At 34.1% G+C, this 22,414-nt stretch overlaps 1 protein-coding gene across 3 annotated transcripts in view; it reads right to left on the reverse strand.

Moving 5' to 3' along the window:
- Positions 1–22,414, reverse strand: part of LOC109536018 (visual system homeobox 2) — a 115,687-nt gene that overhangs the window by 55,926 nt on the left and 37,347 nt on the right. For all 3 annotated transcript variants that reach the window (XM_048670324.1, XM_048670323.1, XM_048670322.1), the window contains exon 4: positions 10,881–10,937. In XM_048670324.1, coding sequence (XP_048526281.1) covers positions 10,881–10,937 — 57 coding nt within the window. The remainder of the gene's footprint in view (positions 1–10,880; positions 10,938–22,414) is intronic.

The raw sequence follows: 22,414 nt of genomic DNA on the forward strand, positions 1-22,414 counted from the left end.
GCTAGTAGTAAATGGAAAACAATCAAGAATTTTTTAACCCGATCACACGCTATCAATTATAGAAAATTGTTTGAAAATGAAGCACCCAAACATGAAATTACAGTTTTTATTAGAACTTTAAATGTGAAAAGACCATGCCATTTTGGTTCAAGATCATCAATGATCGAAGCCCCCAGTCGACGGAAAAGCCCACATTTCCAATCAGATTGAAAGTTATAATTATCATGCTGAGAATGCAAAGATGGGACTGAAAGCCTCATTGAAAAACTCTTGCACCATGTGGAGTGGAAAAATTCAGTTGGTTGGCTATGAATCCCTCTACAGTGTGTGTTCTGCCATATTACTTTCTGTAAGTGGCGTTTTCGATGGGGTTTATCACTGGCTAAAAGTTACCCGAAACTTGGCTTTTATTTTGTTATTTTTCGCTGTTTATTGGCACTAGATATTAACAACCAAATTACTAATCAAACTTAAAAAAAATTAGGGCAGGCTAAGCGCAGAATTATTTTTACATTAAATTTTATCCTGCTGGGCTTAAATTAGTCTGATGGTGAAAGTAGGATTTTTGCATTCATTTTGATTAAAGGATTTTGAAAGTTTCCACCGTTCCCGAAAAACCGCAGACTTCAGATAAGTAATCCGCCCTTTTCTGGTTCTGCATATTTAAGTTTAAAATAAGCCATAAATAATTTAACTTTTACGCCTAGTAGTTTTCACATTAAAAAATTATGGTGAGATGACAACGAAAACACAATTAAAGAGGCAATAATTTGATTAAAGAAAAGAGTTCTGCTTTCCATTGATGAACCATCATCTAAATTCAAATTCACATTTTTCAATCAGTTTGAAATAATGTTTTCACGCCTCTATTTCCCATGGTCATTTATGACTTCGAACTAAGCAAACATTTGAAGAAATAAAGATAAATCCATTGGCCAATGATTATACATGGCAACTGCTTGAATTAAAATCGGAAACATATCCGAATCAATCCCCATTTGACCGAATAGTAAACTGGCAAACATAAGAATAGTAAATTGTGGTGGCTTCATCTGTCCGTAATATTGGTAATGCGGCCATAACATCCAATCAGTGAAATTTATGACCAGCTAAGCTTGTAAATTTCTCAGCTGGAGATCCTCCAAATTTAATTGTGTCAACATGTTTGGAGATTATTTGATTGCTTTTCGGGCATTTCTGGGGTTGTTTTCCTTGTTGTTCGGGCAAACCGCAACGACAGGGATATAAAAATCCCGATTCGAGAGGGAGTCATCTAATAAATTCGCCACTAATGTTGTAATGTGGCTTTGGTGGGTTTGGCGAAACATGTAACTAAGTTGAATAGTTGTTAAATTTAGTAGGCAATTTTGAGTTATTTGCAAAATAAATTTTCGTTGCAAACTTGGGTGAGTAAGATTATTTTCGGGTTAAAAAATTATAATAGAAATTAGCGAATTGCCACCCAACAGCACTGGAACTAGTCCTATAACACTAGTTTGGTCAATAATTTGAAGCAAAGCTGAAACTAATTAAAAATCATGGGCATTAGAAGTAGAAGTAAAAGCACGCTTTCTATATCTTATTCTTAAGTCTCATGTTTTGAGCAAATAACCAATGTTGACACAATGATTGTCCCATAAAACCCCATTTCAAAATCTCACTTTGATTTGAAAATACAGCAGAAAATATCAACTTGAATGAAATAATTAAGTTCCCAGTCGTTCCACCACTGGCACCCTCCTTGCAAAACAGAGCCAGCCCTTCTCAGTGGGGGGAGGGGGGCGGCAGCCGCCCGTTACCCTCGAAAGGAGGCTCATTACAAGGCACCCGCGCCCCCAAACTGGCAGCCATATTGGCCGCCACTTGGATTTTTCCAAATATCTGTACTTTTCCCCTAATTGAAAATGAATGGAGTAAGCGATAGGGTAAACCGATATTTGGAACATACCGCTTCAAAAATTTACTTCTCCACCACATACATGTGATGATCAGAGCGGTCTCCTTACAGTACTTACTTAGTGGTTGAACTATTTTTGGAAAATGGCTGTTTTTACACACTGTTGACACAAACTATTTTTTTGAGAATCTTCCTACATTCTACAATCGGTTTTTTTTATTTTCGCACTAATAAAGTGAGCTTCTGTCATATGGCATCAATTCTGGCAAATGTAGCAAATTTTTACCCACACAAGGCAAAAGTTATTATTGGCTCACCAGGTACTAGTTAGTGTGCAGCAATCTACAGTGTTTTCCAAATTAGTCCCTGCTGCTTGTATAGACAGTATTTTAAATCAGCAAACTTTTGAAAAACTAACAAAGTTTTAATTGTAATTTATGGGTAGTAGGAAAAAAACAGAAGCCGTTTTAGGGCGACAAAAAAACCACATATCAAAATTTGATTAAGATCTCTTTTTTTTGAGATACCAAAGTCTCCATGTACCCTGTAATTTTCAAATTTCCACTTCAGTTCACAATAAAACAACTTTGGCATTGTCGCTCTTTTTTACTTAACTGCTATGAGTATTAATATGCTTATTTTAGTGTGGACAAATTTTTAAATATTTTTTTAAATAATGAATGTTTTCCAAAAGATTGATTTTTCTCCGAGAACCACTAATATTGGTTTAGTTTGGACATTTATAAATAATTTTTATTGCGTCTATAGATAGAATTTATAAAGATAGAACAACAAACTCAGGTCAAAAATTAAATTGCTTGCCAAAATTGACGTAATTTTTAAGGCAACCTATTGGGTTGAGGTCCAAAGTTCTTCAAAAAATTGATTTTTGTCCGAGAATCACTAATATTTGCTTAGCTTGAACTTTTATAAATCTATGTTTATAGATGCAAATTTATACCGAGAAAATAAGAAAATTAGGTCAATAATTAAATTGCTTTGAAGGGAGCTTTACATGGCTATAACACTTTAACGCCACCAATATCTACAATGAATAATATGTGCTAACTTTAACAAAAAAAATCATATTTATTTGTGTATTAAGCAATATTTAAGCACTTGTCTATCAAAAAATCGTATGCAGAATAAAACTCTAAAATATCAGCAACCGTAAACAGTTAGTGCCGCCAAACCTACACTCTACACTTCAGCTTTATAATCACTTTTGTTGACTAAAAAGCCTGTTGAGTTGGGGAAACAGAGAAATAAGTGAATAATAATGTTCAAAGGCTAATGATAATACGTATGATAAACAAAACAATGAAACACAGCATAGCACAATACCAATTTTCACAAAAAAAACCAAAGAAAATAATCAAAACGCACATGAAAAATTATGTTTAAAAATTTTCCATCGTCCACAGTAAAACAGTTATACAAATACCGTTATAATAGATATTATTTAAAATGTCTGTTATTAATTGGGCCAAAAACCGAAGAAAACTGAAATTTGCTGTGCAGAAAAAATAAGCAAAAATCAATGACTTTAATAACGACGCCCTGTAGATTCTGTAAATTGAAAAAACGAACAAAAAAAATTATAAAATCCGAAAGTTAAACCACCGAAGTTTCCGCTAATCATTCTAAAATCCGCACCCATAATATGCAATATAACTTTCAAGTTAGAGATATGTAGCAGAAGATGCTAGCATAGTATTAGCACCAAAAAATTAATATTTATGATATATGCACGAAGCGTCCCATTATCAGTGTATAATGTAGCAAAATTAAACCGGTTAAGGCCCTTTGTCGTCGTGCCAACACTGCTAAATGGCTGCGAAATAATCCAATTATGATAATGTACACGTCTAACTTGTCGCCGAGCTTAAGCACTTATTTCGTTTTCCGCTACATTTACTTTTATAGCGTGATTTGCTGTTTTTTTTCAGTTTTGCATTCGAATAGTAGCGAAAATTTATTGATTTATATGATCTCGATGTTGAATAGCATAATTTAAAATCAATGACCCGATTTACGAAATGCTAAGTAAGTTCGCGTAAAAAAATCTGAAAAACACTGAAAATGCGAAAAAACTAATTGTTGAGCATGAAAAAGTCCAAAAACTCCATTTGATTTTCAATTTCCATGAGTTTGGAAAAGACTCGGCCTTAATTGATGATTTGATTCGCAAGAAAAAGACAAGGAAACTTTCAGTATCATGAAGCCTTGACGATGGAGACAAGGGCAGAATTCGAAAGGTGCTAGTCTCAGGCTCTCCTAGTACCGGTTTCGAGCCTATTCGCTCTCATCAGCAGGATTGAGCCTGAAGATAACACTCCCGAAACCTGTACCTCTAATTCTCCCGATGTATTTTATATCTGACTTAATAAGGAACGCGTATAGGGAATGCTATTTTCAGTCTAAACCCAGCTGATGAGAGCTAATGGGCTCGAAACTGGGGGTGCCTGAGACCAACACATCTAGTTATTTCATTACAAATGTGATGGGAAATTTTATGTATGGTTTGGGTTCAGCTTTTCGATTATTTCTGTGAATAAAACCTACTGAATATTACCATTGAATAAAACAGGCAAGTGAATGAAAGTGCATTGAAAACTAATATTTAAAAAAATCGGTTTTCCTGAAGAGAAATTGTTTCGTATTCTTCCTGCAAAATCCTCTTTCTCACTCGTTCTTCGGATGATAGAACGAGAATTTCAGATAAGTTGACAACTTCATGGTTTCACAGATGATTGTTAGAATTAAGTTGCTTCTTAAATTGATTGAACACAGACAAATTAAAAGCATATATTTGTAGCTAAGAAGAATGGTTCCAGACGGATAGCAGAAAAAGTATGCAACTACACAATTTATGTAATTCAAAATCCAAGAAGATGTATTTGAAGAACTGTAAAAGGGCTCAACTAGACAAGCTGCTGAAAAAATAACTCGAATAAAGCAGGAGAAGAAAGAGAAGTTTTCTCCTTCAATACGAGAAGGCGTAGGTTGCCTAAAAATTGAATCCAAAGATAGAAAAATAAATTTTGAAGATCGCATGAAATTAGTTGCGCCGCTCATGGTGGCGTGTCGTTTCCCCCCAAAGAGGCGGCCAGGTTTCCTGGAATTGGGGGGTAATTTACATAGCGCGTTGTTTCACGTCCGAAAGGATCCACTGCGGGCGTGTGTGAGTGGAAACTGGAAAATATTCGGCCTGTTTGCGCACGACACCACTCATTAGACGATCGATAGTTCACTGGGTATTTTCAATTTCGTTACGATAATGCTAATTTGGCAATCCAGAGCAAGTCTGGATGCGAATTAACCATAATTTTCAAGAAAAACCAGCAATGTATCACACACTTGATCTATTGAAGCAATTAAATGGGACACGGAGAATATGGAAAACCGGTTGGCCTCCGTGATCTCCAGATTCAACAACCATCATTTTTTGCAAAATGTTAATTAAGGAGTGATAATAGATTTGTTAAGTCATTTTGTAATTGACTCAACTCAATTGAATTAACCCACACCTTCAACTCATACCATTTAGTAAAAATTGCCACGCGCTGTGAAAGGAAACCGACGAACATAACAACCAGTTCAATATCAACGTTCTAAAGCGCTACTTAACTGAACTAAAATAATTAAAGCCGTTTAAGTATTTTAGTCGAAAACTTAACCAAACTGTATGCTGAACTCCTAACTGAATTATCCGCTTCCGAAACGCTCCAAATTAATTGAAATTGATGGTTAATCGTAACTCCATGAAAAATTTGTATTTGTGTAATCTGTCAAACACAAAAGGGGCCATAATCGAGTTTGGAGCCACCCTTCGGCGATGAGATTTCGGCGGGGTCAATTCTTGAGGGAATCGGGAATTGAAATTAACAAATATGAGGGTGATGATTACGGGATTAATGACGTGTGATCTATAATTATGTGTCAATGAAAATAAACCTCAGTTAAAAGACATTCACTTATTGATGTGGGTTGAATGATTAAAGCCGTTACTAATACAATCTCTTGAGTTAAAAACAGAGTCAAGTCACTTCTTGGTAAATCTCATGATTGTACTTTTTGAGTGCATTGATGTTCTTTTATGGTTAAAGTCCAATATTCTGCCGTTTATCGCTGTAAGGGTGAGTTTAAGTTGACGCTGCAATAAACCATGAAATCCCCCATAAAAACTGCGATATAAGCAGAGTTAACAAGTTGTAATAAACTGAGGAGATTAGGAAACTGAGGAGGTGAAAAATCCCTTGCATTGTTTTCACATCGGGCTCCACAAACAGGCCTCTATTTACATATTTCTTCAGTACTGCTATCACATTTAATTTCGCCAATATCCAAATCAGAACGACTAACAAACAGCCCTCAAACTCGTAAATGTTCACGCAATTTATAAAATAATATCCTTTAAAACTTCTCGGTAGTCGTTACGTTCCTTTTTATCCGCCACTACACGAAACTAAGCTATTATACGTTCGCGGTCGATTGACTTGGGCTAACAGCCTGTTAAATCCTAATAATTACGTTTTTTTTCTACATAAAAGCTCTTTTGCAGGTTTTTGTTTTCAATGCGCTCGTGGTCTTGAGAAGCAGATTTCAGTTTCCAACGGGATTATTAGTGAGACTAAGAACGGAATGGTTTTTTATTTTCCAAGAAACGGTTTAGAGCGCCATCAAAGTACTTATGGAGGGCATTTATTTGCTAGATTATTTCAACCGTTAACGGGCTGCGAGGGTGAATTTTTCCTTTTTAAATCACCTGCTTATAACAGAATAATTACATGTAGGATTTAAATAATTCTTCGAATCCAACTTTTAATAACAATTGATGTCGCTTTTTTGGATACAAATTCATTGGAAAATTATGCAATCAACTGTGTAAAAAACAAATGGAATGAATATAGGTACCAGAGAATAATTTTCCAAAAGTTTGAGGGTCAACTTATTAATGACATATTATTTATGTCATTAATCAGTTACAAATTATATCTAATAAACAAAGGAGACAATATTAAAAATCAAGAAAGAGTAAGACAAGATTGTATAATATCACCCTTAGGCTCGGTTCCACCATCTCCGATTAAAATGTGAATCATTGATTAAAACTATTGCGAAACACTTTGCGTTCCACCATAATTTTAACCACGATTATGGACACTTAATCAGTGGTTAATTTAATCTTCTAAAATGGCTGGTTATTGACGATAATCACGATTAGCAACAATTTTAAGTAAACACACGTTGGATTTGTTTTATGGCAATGTTTTATCCCCGTCTGATGAGGATAGTGACATTCAGGTTGTTAGAAGACCCCGAAAATTTAATCCGCGAGTCTTTGAGTTTGAGTTCCTTTACGCTATTTCGCTTATCGAAAAACACTGTCCAAACATTACTGCTGGAAATAGAAATAGACCTGTAACACACTACAGAAAATTATGATAAATGAATAATAGTAAAATTGCCACATGTTCATTAAATGGATTTTTTGGAAACAACACTAGTCAACCCATGACACAACTTTTACTTGTGCTGAGGCATTATGCAACTGGAACGCATCTTATTGCTGCTGGAGACTTCTTTGGAGTAAGTAAAACTAGTCAACATCGAATTACTGCTGCAATAGCCACATTAGCTCGAAATGACATTAAACTCCCATCTACAAAAAGGGAAATAAGTGCAGCACAAGTAATTTTTTATGCATTAGCTCGTTTTCCCAAACTTATTTCAGTGAAGGATTGTACTCATATTAAAGTACAATCCTTTGGGGGAGACAACGCAGAAGTATTTCGTAATAGAAAAGGATATTTCTCTATCAATGTTCAAGCGACATGTGATTACTATTTTGAGCGAAAATTATTTCAGTTGATCTGTCAGTTGTTTGAACCAATCAGAACTGTGGATTCAAAGGAAATACGATCTTACCCGATGAAACTGATGATTATCTAACCGGAGTTAAAATTTTTGTTGTGGAACGCATGACAATTTAATCATGATTATAGTGGTGATTAAAAAATGATTGTGATTAGTTAACCAAGAATTTAATCACTCTTGGTGGAACCGGGCCTTACAGTTCAACTTCTACTTTGAATATTTAAAAAAGCATTGGCAATTCTAGTGAACACAATCAATTATATACAACAAGTTGAAGAGCGACCAGGTCTTAAAGTCAATATTCAATATTACTAAGATTCATTTTAAACCGTAACTTAACTGCATAAGAAAAGGAAGCTGAAGAAGCGATGGACAGACAATAAAGTCGCGTAAACGAAGAAATAACTGTAAAAAGGAAAATTGGCGTTGACAATCAGCCAGGTAGAATAGAGGCAAAGAAAAAACAACTTAATAAGGTAACATTGTGGAAAACTGGAAAATAATTAGGTATCTAGAATGTTGCAGTCTGCAATTCTATTGCAGTTCTAGTCCATCCCATCCTGTTCCCCCAATGGAATAGATTAGGGTAAAGCTCACTTTTTTTAACCCATAGTTATTCTCTTTCTACTTGTAAAACATGACAATAAGGCGTAATTAACATGTAAAGAAATCCACTGTTAGCAAAAATTACAGTGCAGTGGTAAAGAGTGGAAAGGTGCTTTTTAGGACGAAATCGGGGCATTGGGAAAACTCTTCATTTTTGAACTCACCTACTGCTAAATGGGAGATAATTCTTATATGTGCCTCCCAGTTTATTCTCTTTAGTAGATAATTTGGATAAATCTATGAGCCTCAAGTGTTTTTGGACGGCGCAAATTATATTCTCTACATTGTTCAGAAACAATTCTTGGAGCTTGTTGAAATATTTGCAGACAAGAAGGCGTAATTGACATATTAAAGAATCCACTGTTAAAAAAAAATTAAAATGTTTTTGCTCATTTTCTGGTCGAAAGTTAAGTACTCCGCTCTGCCCACCCGGTCCTTTTTCCTTGTTAACTCATTATGGTTGATCGACACCGAAAGTCAAATAAAATAAACGTTTGTTTCCATATAATTACTATGCATCGACAATTCGGGTACCGACCAACTCCACTCAATACGAGACCCCGTTAACGAAAACTCTCTCTGGAAGTTCGAACAAAAGCACGAGCCCATAGCTGCGAGCATCCAATTATAACATTACCGTATTAGCAGAGAGAAACTGTCGTAATTGTCACTTCGGTTTGCAATTAAACAAGGCCCGAGCACTTATTCCCAATTCCTGGATAAGTGTTCCTCGACTTCCTAATTAATCATTATTCAATCATTCAGTGCGGATTGGTTATACGTTGGTTGGCGGCTATGTTTTTCCATTGTTCCGTATGTGGTGTGATGGAATTTTGCAGAAAAATTTCAACAAGCTCCTAGAATTGTTTCTGAACAATGTAGAGAATATAATTTGCGCCTTCTAAAAACACCTGAGGCTCCCAGATTTTTCCAAATTATTTTCTAAAGAGAATAAAATGGTATTTCATTGAGACACATAAGAAGTTCAAAAATGAAGAGTTTTCCCCCAATACCACGATTTAGCCCTAAAAATCACCTTTCTACTCTTCATCAGTGTACACCTTTTTATAGACACACGAGACTAAAAAGTATTTTTTAACCGATTTTTACAAAATAGCTAAACAGGCAATTAAAAAGTAGTCCTATTTCTATTTTCGATGAATTCACAGTTTTTTAGGTCATCCGTAGACACTGATACAAATAATATTTTATTCGCTCATTAACTCGAACACCAAAAATCAGTTCATTTTGGCTTTTCCGTGTGTTTCCTTGCAATTAATTTATAATTTGTATCAAAAAATTTAAATTTTGTCCCCCCGCATTGAGCGACAAACACACTATTTGGCAAACTAACATTTTTGTACAAGCTTTTGACTTTTTTATCTTCAAATCTCTATGAAAAATTCTTATTTGCAATCAAAAAAGGCAAAATATACTACTTTTTCATTAATTTAACTTGCACCTAAGCACCACCACTAAGCACCAAATAAAGAGAAATTTGAAATACCAATTGAACGTAACGCCTGTCGAACGCCTTTGAAAAGTCACAACTAATTGCGATCACTATTTGTTTTACAATGGAAAATTAATTATATTACAAAGTGCATCAAGGTGATCGTGTCGTTTGAGCCCCTCCGGATTTTTAGTCTTTTCTTGTGTTACTTTAAAGAACACTTTAAATTAAGCAGTTGCAAGGAAAAAATTCCTGAATGAACCATAAATTAAGCCAAAACACACTCACAAAGTTTGAGGAAAATCAACATTTTCAGGCTAAATTTCGAGCTGTGTTGCCAAACCGCGCAAAACGTTTAATTTAATGAAACTTGTTTCCTTGGATATCTAGCATGTAGATTCATCCAATCTGGGTCGGTTTAAATTCCTTAGGTCTCTTCGGGTTATTTTCACCTCAGCCATGCCAACACAAACAAACTCACTAAAAATTAATCGAAAGGAAAACAAAGCAAAAATACGTGGCAACACGGCCACGTGTCTTGAATTCCCGAAAGAGACAAATAATCCGCCCTCTGATTAACGATGCGCTAGATAACCTCAATCAATTGGCGACGTTAGAAAATATGTTCAAACTTTTGCGAAAAACACAATTATTATGCATCTTAGTTACAATTTTGCATGTGGAGTTATGAATTGTTGATTCCTAAAGCACGATTTAACAGCAAAAACACCCGACAATCTGATTGTCGTGCATAAATAAGTGGTTTTGGAAAAGCGAATTTCTAAAGTTTTTTTGACTTAATTTATGGAACATCCAGGAATTTTTTTCGCTGAAAGTGCTTAATTTCAAGTGTTCTTTAAGGTAAAAATATAAAAAACTAAAAATTTGGATTGAATCAAGTGGATCAATACCATTGGAAAATCTTTAGGTCGAAAACACAAAATAAAGTTGCAAAAACTAATTAACAAAACACATGTTGGGCGACTTTAAGAAGTTCTTAGTGCCTTAATCAGTCCGAAACAGGTCTAAAAAAATCGAACTTACCCGATAAACAGGAACCAGGACCTGAGGAACTAAATGAGTTTTTAAACTGGGCTAGACCTGCAACAAAAATATATTTAATTCAATTAATTCGTTAAAGTTTTGTTTAATATTACGAACACTCATGAGTTTACTTATTATTCATAAGTGTTTCAAATCACCAGAACAGTCTTTTTTTAACCTAATTTTTTTGAGACACTACTGAAAACATTAGTTAGTTTCTTGACAAGCTTGGAATTACTTTTTTGGTTGCTTTGCATAGAGCGCAACTGGCAATTGGATTATTGTTAAAATATTTAGCGGAATTTAATCTTAGTCAATGTGATATATATATAATATGTGTCAATGTCAAATGTAGTATATCACAAATATGTCAAATATAGTCAATGTGATATATAATATAAATTCAACATTTGGCTTCTGGATATAATTTAAAGTAATATTTTACGCAAAGAAAAACCAAGATTCTTACTAGTTTTAACTCATTAAACTAAAGTCGTTCTTTCTTAAACGCTTGACGAAAATTCGGATTTTTTTAAACTGAGCTTTGGCAATTTGAAAATTACTTAAATTTTATGACTTCAATTGCAGCTTGAATTAATGAATTAGAAAAAGATTTTACAATATAGGGCAGCAATAGATGTGAATAAGAAAGTTTTAAGTGTGCAATTCAATTGAAGAGTAGGTAACTGAGGAAAAGGGCAAAATGTAAAAAATCGATGTCACTTTGAGTTATAGAAGGAAAACGAGAAAAATACGTTTTTTCAGAGTTACGAATTTTTTATTTGCAGATATTATTGCACTTCAAAAGAATTAGGGTTTGGTAGCCATTGATTGAAACTGGAAACTTCTTTGGGCTCTAGGCTTATGTTAACACCTCAATGTGCACTCTTGAAAGGAATATTTTTTTTTACTTGTGAAAAAGTTGCTTTGCAAGGTTTCATGATCACTAAACTTTTTCAAATGAGAACACGATTCTCAATGAGAAATAAATTGACTTCAGTTTTTTTAAAAGCTGAAATAATGGTGCAATTAGGAAATCAGTTCAACGGTTGAAGTGCAAAATGAGTTTTTATGATTTTTCATAAATTCTTAGTTCAGTACTTTTCGTATATGGTTGGATTTTACCAAATTTACCAGTTTTATATCAAAGTACTTACCAGTACTTTTTACCAGTTTTAATTAAAAAACCTCTAACTTCACTTTTAAGACACTGGAAGTGAATGGAGAATAATGAAACTTTAGGGCTCCAATAGTTAAGTATGTGCATTAGATTGAAAAAATATATAATTGAAAACTCTCGTGTAAATACGGAAAACTACTTTTTGTATCTCGTGTTTGGCTTTATATCCCACGTCTTTTTGGGCAAATTATAGACCTACCGGATTTTTTTGTTCTCTATTTGACGTGATCATAAAATTTCGCCACTCATTTTCGGAATCATCAGTTTTTGACCAAAACTTCCTTACTACCGGCAATAATAAAAGAGACTGCTGTTTTTCCCAATTCAGAGTGCATTTGTCTGCCTAGTTGTTCAGACTATTTAAGCCGACCAGTGTCATTTTATCATAATTAATTAATGAAACAATCTTAACTCCAAACAAATGCTTTTGCTAATATTACAACCACGTTTCATTGGTAAATTAATGCCCGAATCTTGCACACCTTCCGGAAGGTTCAGAAGGCACCTCTGTGAGCCCAATGAAAGTATCGAATTACTGCGGTAACGACCCCCTGCCCTCTAATCCTGTAATCTCATAAACTGAATGCTACTTCCTCGTGTCTATTAGCGGCCCATTGTGCTTCTTTACACCTATGTTAAGTGGCTGTCAACGATTTCGAATACACACATCGTTCCACAATAGAAAAAGTGAGGCATTTGGGATTTTATCCCGCTCACAATAGATCATGAATATCTGATATCTGTACCCGGGACATGTGTGTAGAGAATGTCGGCGAACGATTTGCTTCCGAAAACTTACAGGCTTTCACCCACAAATGTTCAAACTGATGTGAAAATTTTAAACATTTTGGATAGCCAAATTCGAAGTCTCTTCCAAAATTAAAGAAACGTGGTGCTCGGGAGAATTGGGCCGAGAATCCAACATCCACAATGTTGAAAACAAAAAATCGTATCCTGAACATCCCCTGAGAAACAAACACACAAAAGCTAGTGTTGAAGCAGCCAAGTTTAAAAAGATTTACAACAGAAAAACATTTTTTACAAAAAACCTGTAATGCGCGATTGATAGAGAATGAAAATATATCGGTTGCTTCCGAACTTCCAGTAAAGAATTGCTTTCTTTTGTACTTTATTTGAGCTATTTAAAAACTGGATTTTCCGGGCTTTTGGGCCGTGGAAAAGATATTTTCCTGACGTTTCGCAAGCACTAGTGGCTTGCATCTTCAAACGTGGGATGCTCGCCACTTGTACTTGCGAAACATCAGGAAGACATTCTATTCCACGATGGCCCAAAAACCTGAACAAATCACCAGTTTCAAGTAACATTAGTTTGGACGGTATTACACTACGCACTTTTCACCGATTTATTGGCCAATAAAGTGGGCTTATCTGTTCTCACAATACATTGGAGCAATCTCAGCAAGATCAACGTACATTTCAAAAGTTTTGAACTTTGGGTCTGCTGTTTTGTGTTGGTAACAATGTGAAGATCATGAGCATAAACAAAGACCTATTTTTTTTTGCTTATGCCTCCAAAGAGGCGACTAAGATTCATTATTAATTTGCTGAACTTATGGAATACAAGCAAAAATGTCCATAAAATTATCACAATCCGCAATAATTTTCAACATGTTCTAATTTCGCGATAAGTCGCGCGATTTTTCTATCGCAGCCCGATTCCACGCTTTATGTTCATATGTATGCAGTAGAGTCCGGATTAAAGCACTAAAATTGTCGAAAAAATGTAAAACGCTTTAAAAGCAAATTAATTCTCACAGAAAAGCCAAAGAAGATGTAAAACAGCATTAAAAATGCACAAAATCCTTTCAGTGGGGTAGAAAATATAAGTTTTAAAAATGTTTCAAATAAAATTTAATGCAATGAACTACTTGAATGAAGGATACTTTTGTAAGTAGAAAAAGTTTTCTTCATCCCTACACTTATTGCATACTTCTACATATTGAAATTTTGACACCTTTGCCGGATCCATACTTGGGTTTTGTACAATTTCCCCATTTGAAACTGAAGAAATATATTTCAACTTCTGAAATTTTTCGTTTTCTTATAAATAAACTTAACAGTTTTGCTTGTAAAATTTGTCCAATAATTTCTTGAACCGTCAAAGCATTTCGCCCATTTTATTGATCAACAAATCGGGGAAAAGTGCGTAGTGTATATAATATATATACCGGCATTAAAAACTGGTTACTTTTTCGGCCTTGTTTTGCGACTTAAACATTAAACATTTTACTTATATTACCTGAACTACTTGTCTTTATTCGGCATAAGTTTCTGGTTTTTCACTTTAAAGCAATTTCTTGGTATACGTATGCTTACTCCACATTTATCTAATTGGAAATCCAAAAACATATCAAAGCAATTAATTCCCATTCCCGTTCAGATAATTTGCAGGAAAATAAATTGAGGGAAATCAGATAATCCACTAAACTTGAATGTTTTGACTCAGGACTATTGTGCCGCACATAAAGGCCATCGTTAAAGAATATAGGATTACACCTATTTCGACATAAAGCCCCCTGAATATGGCCCATTATCCGCAAATCTCGGCCGCACAAAGGACCATTTCTTGCGGTCAAAATATTTTTAAATCGATCCGAAAACGGGAATGAGCGAATGTCGCCCGTATTTTGCGCCACCTTAACGACATCGAGAGTTTGGGCTTATGCGGTTCGTTGTATTTGAATGTTGGCTTTCATAAGGGGGTAAGGCCATAAATATAGGGGCTTGAACTTCTAATTCGATGACGAATCGGTTAACATCAACTTTGGTATCCAGCGGTGGTTTACATGAGTTCGAGCTGCAAACGTTTTCATCGTCTTTTATGCGGAAAACGTTTCATTTGAGTTTGTCAAAAACAAGGCGTTCTAAACTCTGCTAATGAACAAAAAGGGTCTGCTTTAGAAAGGGACCTTGATGCTGGTTTCTGTAAAACGAAACGTCTAAAAACAAAGCCAATAATGTGATTTTTACGCTGATAGCTATAAAAAAACCGACATCTATTGAAAAAAAATTATCGAACAAACTGCAAAAAAAAGTCTTCATCAAAACCCTCATTTCCAAGTACATTTTCAAATTTAATAGCCAGCAAACACACATAGATATAAGAAGAACATCTAGAGCGACAGTTCCTTTAATTAAGCCTTCATTCACCTAGAAGTGGATTAGGACCTTTAAGGAATTACCAAATTAAGAACTTTCCTTATTTACATTCACCGCCGGCTATTAAAATTCCTTACCTAGGGCGAATTAAGTTTCAAAGAAATCCTTTAATTTCATTCCTAAATTGAAACGGTCTGGAACAGAGACGCGTCGCGACGTTCGCGCGACTTTACAAAAGGCGGAAAATAAACTAATTTATATAAGTAGCGTTCCCCTAATGAACAAAATCCCGCCTACAGTTCCTGCAACTTCAAAAACGTTGCCATGATTTACCTGAATGAAAAGTTTTAGCTTTTTTTGCAAACGACGGATTTCATTTTAATGATTCAAAAACCCGTGTTTGCAAGCTCATTATTATTCTAAAAATTTGCATCAATTGTGTAAAGAATTATTCTAATATGGCGACATTCATCTGGGTGTATTGAAAAAACCAAAAAAACAGCGTAATTTTTTTTAATAATCGCGAAAACAATAAATAAGAAATTTTCGAAGCATTCTTAAAATTATGTTCTTTTGTGTGTAAACTCACGAAAGTAACAGGTGTTACAACTAGAAAACATTCAAAAATGCATAAAAAATACCATTATACAGATAAAGTTATTAACTTAAAATTCAAATGAGAATAAATCAATGTTTCAAAATTTTCAGTTGCTACCCCAAAACTTTGGTACTATTTCATTTTTTTGTTTTTATTTATCATAGAACTACTCAACTTCACTTCATAACCTCACTTCACAACATAAGTTCCCATTGAGTACAAGAATTCTTGGATTTCATAAGGCAGCTTGACGCTAACAAAAAAATTCTGCGTGAAAAATGATAGAAATACAGCACTTCTTCAAACGGTACCAGTTGAAAAAGCTTACGGAAAATATTGGAAAAATACTCAAATTATTATCCATGAATAGTGCGTTCAGTATGAACTTCCTCGATGAGCTGTGGAGTTTTCACACACAACACTCAGTTTCTTCAAGAAGTTTAACTTCACACTCAACTCATAAACTCACTTGTAAAAGAACCCAATGGAAATGGTTCGTTTATAATGCGGAAAATTTGAACAATTTCGAGCCACCTTTATGAGGAAGGTAACCTTTATGCAAGATTTTAAAACTAATCGCAAGTACGGACTTATGCTGCTATAATTGCCCACAAATATTCGCCTAAATTTGAGTTTGACGGTATTTAAAATCAGGTTTTTAAAATGAATTTATCATATTTCAAAAACGATATTGAAGTTTAAAAAATCAGTGGAAAATAGTTTAAATTATTGCGTAAAAAGTGAAAATTGAATACAAAAGTTTGTCAAAAATTGCGTAAGTATTAAGAATGTTTCTAATTTCTATGTTTTATTTTATATCCTACATTTTAAGATTTCCTCCAAGTTTCTTCTGAAGAAAATGTAATTTTTGAAAAATTGATGTAAAATGAAAAGCTATGGTTTTGTATCAGGGGGATTTTAGATAACATACGGGTGTTAAAATACTACATATTTTCTGTTGCGACGTTTAGACGTAAATTATGTCTTCATCAAGCTTGGGAATTAAGTTAACACGAGTCGTGTTTCTTTGAAATTCCTACAAAATATGAACATTTTATTAAGTCATATATTTGATTAAAATTAACAGTAAAAATATTTTTTATTAATAACTGTGATTTTATTTTTAGGTATGAAAATTGGGTATAGAAGCCAATCTGCAATAATTGTAATCAAATTTTGAGCTTGAAATAATCATCTATAAGCAATCTACGTCACAAAACAACGCATGGATTTTCTTGTTCTTCAAAAACGCAAATTATTTTTTTTTTATTTAATGAAAATGAATTAAATCAAAATTAATAAAATTAATAGCATAAGAAAAGTTTATTCATACAAGAATATTTTCAAGGAACATCTGTAGAGCCAAAAATGTTCGTTTGCAAGAAACAACTGTAGAGTAATGGATGAATGGGGCGGGGCTTAATAACGTTGGCCAAAGTGAAAAAAGGAAAAATTATTTCTAATTTTATACGAGCGGACTAGCAATAATTATTTTAAACATTAATGATCATCACGCTGGAACATTTCAGTCTGGGCTTAGTGCCAATAACTGGTTCTTGTGAATTGTGATGCTCAGAAAATTCTTCAACTTCAATCTAGAAACTGACTTTGTCAGTTCGACCAATAAAAAATGGTGCTGCTGTTAACAATAAATGATGTGTTATATAAACATAGAGAGACTGAAACTGAAACTAAGCTATGTACAAACGCTATTATCAAAGGCGTAATAATTCAGGGAAGTCGACGCACTATTTGCTTTGGATTGTGTTTCAGTATTTTCAAAAAATCACTATGCAAAACTGAAAATAGGTGCAGAACTCTCGCTCGCACCATTAAATTAATAAGATATAGCTTTATTAATGACGTAATTTTTAATTTTGTCCCCCCATTTGTTTCAATTTTTTGGATAATTTGTCGATGAAATCCGCGCACTATTTCTCTTCGGCTATGTTTCGGTATTAAAAAAAATCACTATTCAGAACCAGAAATAGACAGAGCATCATATTAGCGCCATTAAATCACAAAAGTCTTGCTCTATTAATTCCGTAGTTTGTACCTTTTTGGCTTTTTTCCTCAAATTTTCGCGAATTTTCCAATAGTGTCGCCACACTATTTGCCTTCCGCCATACGGTAATTCGGTATTTAAAAAAATCAGCGTTCAAAACCAGAGAGAGATAAAAACTCAACATTAGTATAATGCAATCGACCAAGCCTTCCTGTTTTAATAGTGCAATTTGCGAAATTTTGGTTTTTTTTCTGAAGTTTTGCCGAATTTTGCAATAAAACCGCCGCATTATTTGTCCACCAAGCGCTCTGTGTTTCGGTGTTTTCGAAAAATAACTGTTTAAAACCAGTAATATATAAAGAATGAACACTAGCAACATTAAATCGATTACACTTTATACTATAAATGGGGTAATTTGCAACTTTTCCACTATTTTCCTTAATTTTTGACGAAATTTTCAACAGAATCGACGCACTGTTTATCTTCGACCACAATATGTTTAATCGAGAACGGTAATTGAAAAAACTGTTCAAAACAGGAAATAGATAGACTTTCCACATCAGCACGATTAAATCGACAAAACTCTGCTCTATTAATGCCATAATTTGCAACATTTTTCAGCTTTTCGTCAATTTTTTGAGAATGTTCATTCAGATTTATATCCAAAAGGATCCAAGCAACATTTTCACACAAAATAATTACAGCCAAACTCTATAAATCGAAGAGGGGACTTAAAATGATTATTTTTTCACAGCAGATAAAAAGTTACAAAAAATGCAATTTTTAAGATAAAACTTCCTGCAAACTAGCCAATGTTCGGAACAAACGAATTGAAGACAAAAGGGCGCAGTCAATGCAAAATTTTTAAAGTTATTCGCAAAAAAATACGTTCAAGGCGTTCCAGTCCCGCGGTAAAACTTGTGCATTTACACATTTTTCTAGATTAACGCCACAAACCAAATGTAATAATTATGATGTGAAGATTTATAATGATAAATATCCGTTATTAGGTTCTTTGAAAATCTTCGGTAAGAAACACCCTTCTTCAAAATTATATCAAACGAGCAAAAGAAAAGTAAATCAATTTTTCCAGGTTAGTTTAAAAACATAAATTGTTAAGTTATCTGGAAAGACATAGAATAGAATATTTTCAAAATGGTTCCAAAGTGGAAGAATCCACTCATCAGAGCATCTAAATCTCCGAAGAGAAACAAACAAATCCAAAAACCCTAAAAGCCAAATTTTTGCCACTTGAAGCAACGAATAGATGAACGAAGAACTCCAATTTACTATTTAATACCGTGAAAAACTTTAAAACTATGACCAGTAAAGAAAGATTTTCGATTTCACGCGATATTGTCTTCAACATCAAAACAGTTCACTGATGATCAATCAGGTGAGCTTTCGAAAAAGAATACCTCGTGAGATTCTAGCTAGTCGTGCTGGCGAAACGTCGGGAAGAATGTTTTCCACGCCGGCCTAAAGGCCTACAGTTTCAAATCGTTTAAACGCACACACTCTGAATATTGAGCAATTATTACAAAATCATCTACATCTGAAAAGAATTTGGTTGTCGCTTGTAAGTTAATATTTCGGTACTAATATCGCAACAAATTCAAATTGGAGTTGTCCCAACTCTAAATGTAGCTCTGGCAACCCAGTGATAAATCCAGAATGAAGCTATTCCGAAACAAAGGAAGCGACCCGGAACGCGTAATTACGCCAAAAATGCGAAGAATCCGAACTTCTTAATTAAATGCAATTTTACGACCGACCCACCGAGCAACATCATCCCACTTTACCCGAGATGAATAAGTTTAATTAAATCCTCCTGTTTTATTGTGTTGACGTGCCGCACAATCGTGACTTGCCTCAAAAGTGACTGCAAATCGAAACCGTTCCGGATAAGCAAGTCTTTGTTATCCACATCAAACTTCCTCATCTTGGCTTTAATTAATCATTAACTCGCAAATTTCGATTGGCTGAAAAGCGAATCGCTCAATTCTCTGAGAGAATATATTCGGTTCGAATCGGATAATAGTGGGCAAACTGAAATGATCAAGGAAAATCTATTATCCACGACGGCTTTCAAGCACCTTATCCGGTGGCCTCGAAGCTCTCAAAAACCCCATTCAGATAGGTGTCGAAGAATGGTGTGTTGTGCTTTACACCTGACCACAAGTACCTCTTCTTGAGATCTTTTTCTTTGCCGTAAATGTCTTTATTCTCTTGTCTGAAGTAGAGTGTTAACCTAACGGCAGTGCTTTCAAGGTGTGATCGTATCAAGCGGTCGAGTCCAACAATCGGTCTTATGATAATTATTCAAAAAGTCATTGTTTTCATTTAATCGTTCTTTATGCAAATGGCTATTCAAAAAAAACAGCAGCAAATCAGGCAGTGTAACTTAGTCGGGCAATTTTTCACTTTCGACTGACCGATTCGTTGTTTAACCGAACTAACGTTAAATTATCAGTTAGTCTGATATTCCGGTAATACTCTAATGAGCCATTGATCCTCATTAAGCACGCATCGTACCCCGGATACCGCATTTACCGGCCAACAATTTTATAATTATTACCGTCCGCGATGGAAAATCGGGTATCTGATTGGCTTCATTACAGAGCAGGCGGATGCATGCATTCTGGATCAAATCACTCGCTTTACTTAGGGGCACCTGATCCCTCAAAGGATACTTCGGGAGAAGGCAAACATTATTGTTCTTGGCAAGCGCATTCAAAAGTATGCAGATTTTGAAAGTGATAGTGTTTCCAAAATTGGGCTCTTTGAACAGCATTAACACTCAAGCATTTTTTGAATGTATGTAGAATAAAAAGTATGTTTTATTGATTGGTTTGTATGTGGGCTAGAAGACGATATTATTTTTACATAACCAGCTTGCAGAAATATTCACAGCGATCCAAATTTCATAAGCTAAATGTTCCCTAACTTTTCACTGTGAATATTGTCTCAACCGGTGATCCGATTTGAACAGTTTTTTTTTAATCATAACTGGATTTTTCGGCAAAATTCAAGTTAGGTATAAGATAAACCCATTGTATACGGTGTTTAAATAGTGTCACGTTTTCCTGGTCAAAGCTTAAATATGTAGGCGGGCAATATGGGGAGTTCAACCCGAAAAAGTATACGGTGTTCTAGCCCTTGTCTTCTGAGTTATTTGGATTGTTATCCATATGTTTATATTGAGCCATTCGAGATATATTAATTTTCTATTAGTTTTTATATCGTTTCTTTCCTACTTTGTTCTGTACTTTCTACTTTCTACTCTCTTTCTGCTCACACATATATGTAGCAACGGGATCATAGCCGCAACAATTGCAAACTTGTCATGCAAAATTTGGAAAAAAACATAATAACTGAATTAAATTTTTAAGCGATTGTTGATGATGGCATAATGTGCTTGCCATATGATAAAATTCAATATGCACTTGATGAATTTAATACTTTCCATAACACCCTAAAATGTACACTCGAAGAAGATAAGAACAAAGCGATAAATATTCTAGACGAAACAATTAATTATAACAACCTTGGAGAAACAAAAATAAATTGGGACACAAAGGAAGTATGATCTGGCAGATATTTGAATTATCAAACATACGCACCACTAAAATATAAAAAGTGCAATAACGGCACTCATAGAGTTGATAGAGCTATCAACTTGTCACATACTGATTATAGAACAAAAAATTTAGGGAAAATCAGAAAGATATTGTTAGTGAACAATTATACCAAAACATTTTTCGAACCGATCATAAAACGAAGAATAAATAAAATATACAATTAAAGTAATTGGAACAACAACAACAAGAATAAAAGACAAGAAGGCGAAATCAAATATATATAATTACCGTATCTTCCCGAGATAAACACAAAAATAATAAATATTCTCAAACCGCATAATATCAATATAGCAGAAAAAACTTAGCAAATGGAGCTTTTTCAAAATTTAATCCAAAGTGGGGTAAACTAGACACACCTAATATAGTATACAAAATAGGCTCTTTGAACTGTGATGATACATAGATATGTGACAATACATAGCATGAGGAGAAATGGAAAAGCATACATCACAATACAACACAAAAATATTGATTAAAAAAAATTATTATCATAAGAGAAAAATCCATGAAATTATTCAAATCAAAAAACACAACAAAGCCATGAACTTTAGATCAGACACAGATAATCTAATCCCAATATATCAAACATTAATTAAATTAATAATTAAAGAAACATAAAAGATTAACATCCAGTATTTGTAAGAATTGCAAACCCAAGTAGTATCACCTGAATGCAAAGAAAAAATAAGTGAAATAAAAGAATTAAACATAAAGAGTTTCTTTGTCCTGAAATGAACCCCCCTTAGTATACCAATGAATCAGTTCCAAACCGAGCGTAGCAACCAACAACCGCCTACACAAGTAAGTAAGAGAATAATCTAAAGTTCTAAAAGGTGGAATCCTGTTTTTTCCCAAAACTTTATGACCCCGAATTTTTGCCTTAAATATTATTAATTTTAGAATGTTTCAGTGTATTGTAATTTTAATGTGTTTTAGTAATTAGTAATGACAGGAGTCAATAAATGATATTATCGTTTTTTCGAAAAAATT

Source organism: Dendroctonus ponderosae, unplaced genomic scaffold (genome assembly GCF_020466585.1).
Source record: "Dendroctonus ponderosae isolate FM_Combo_2020 unplaced genomic scaffold, Dpon_F_20191213v2 Dpon_F_20191213_1, whole genome shotgun sequence".
Classification (NCBI taxonomy): Eukaryota; Metazoa; Arthropoda; class Insecta; order Coleoptera; family Curculionidae; genus Dendroctonus; species Dendroctonus ponderosae.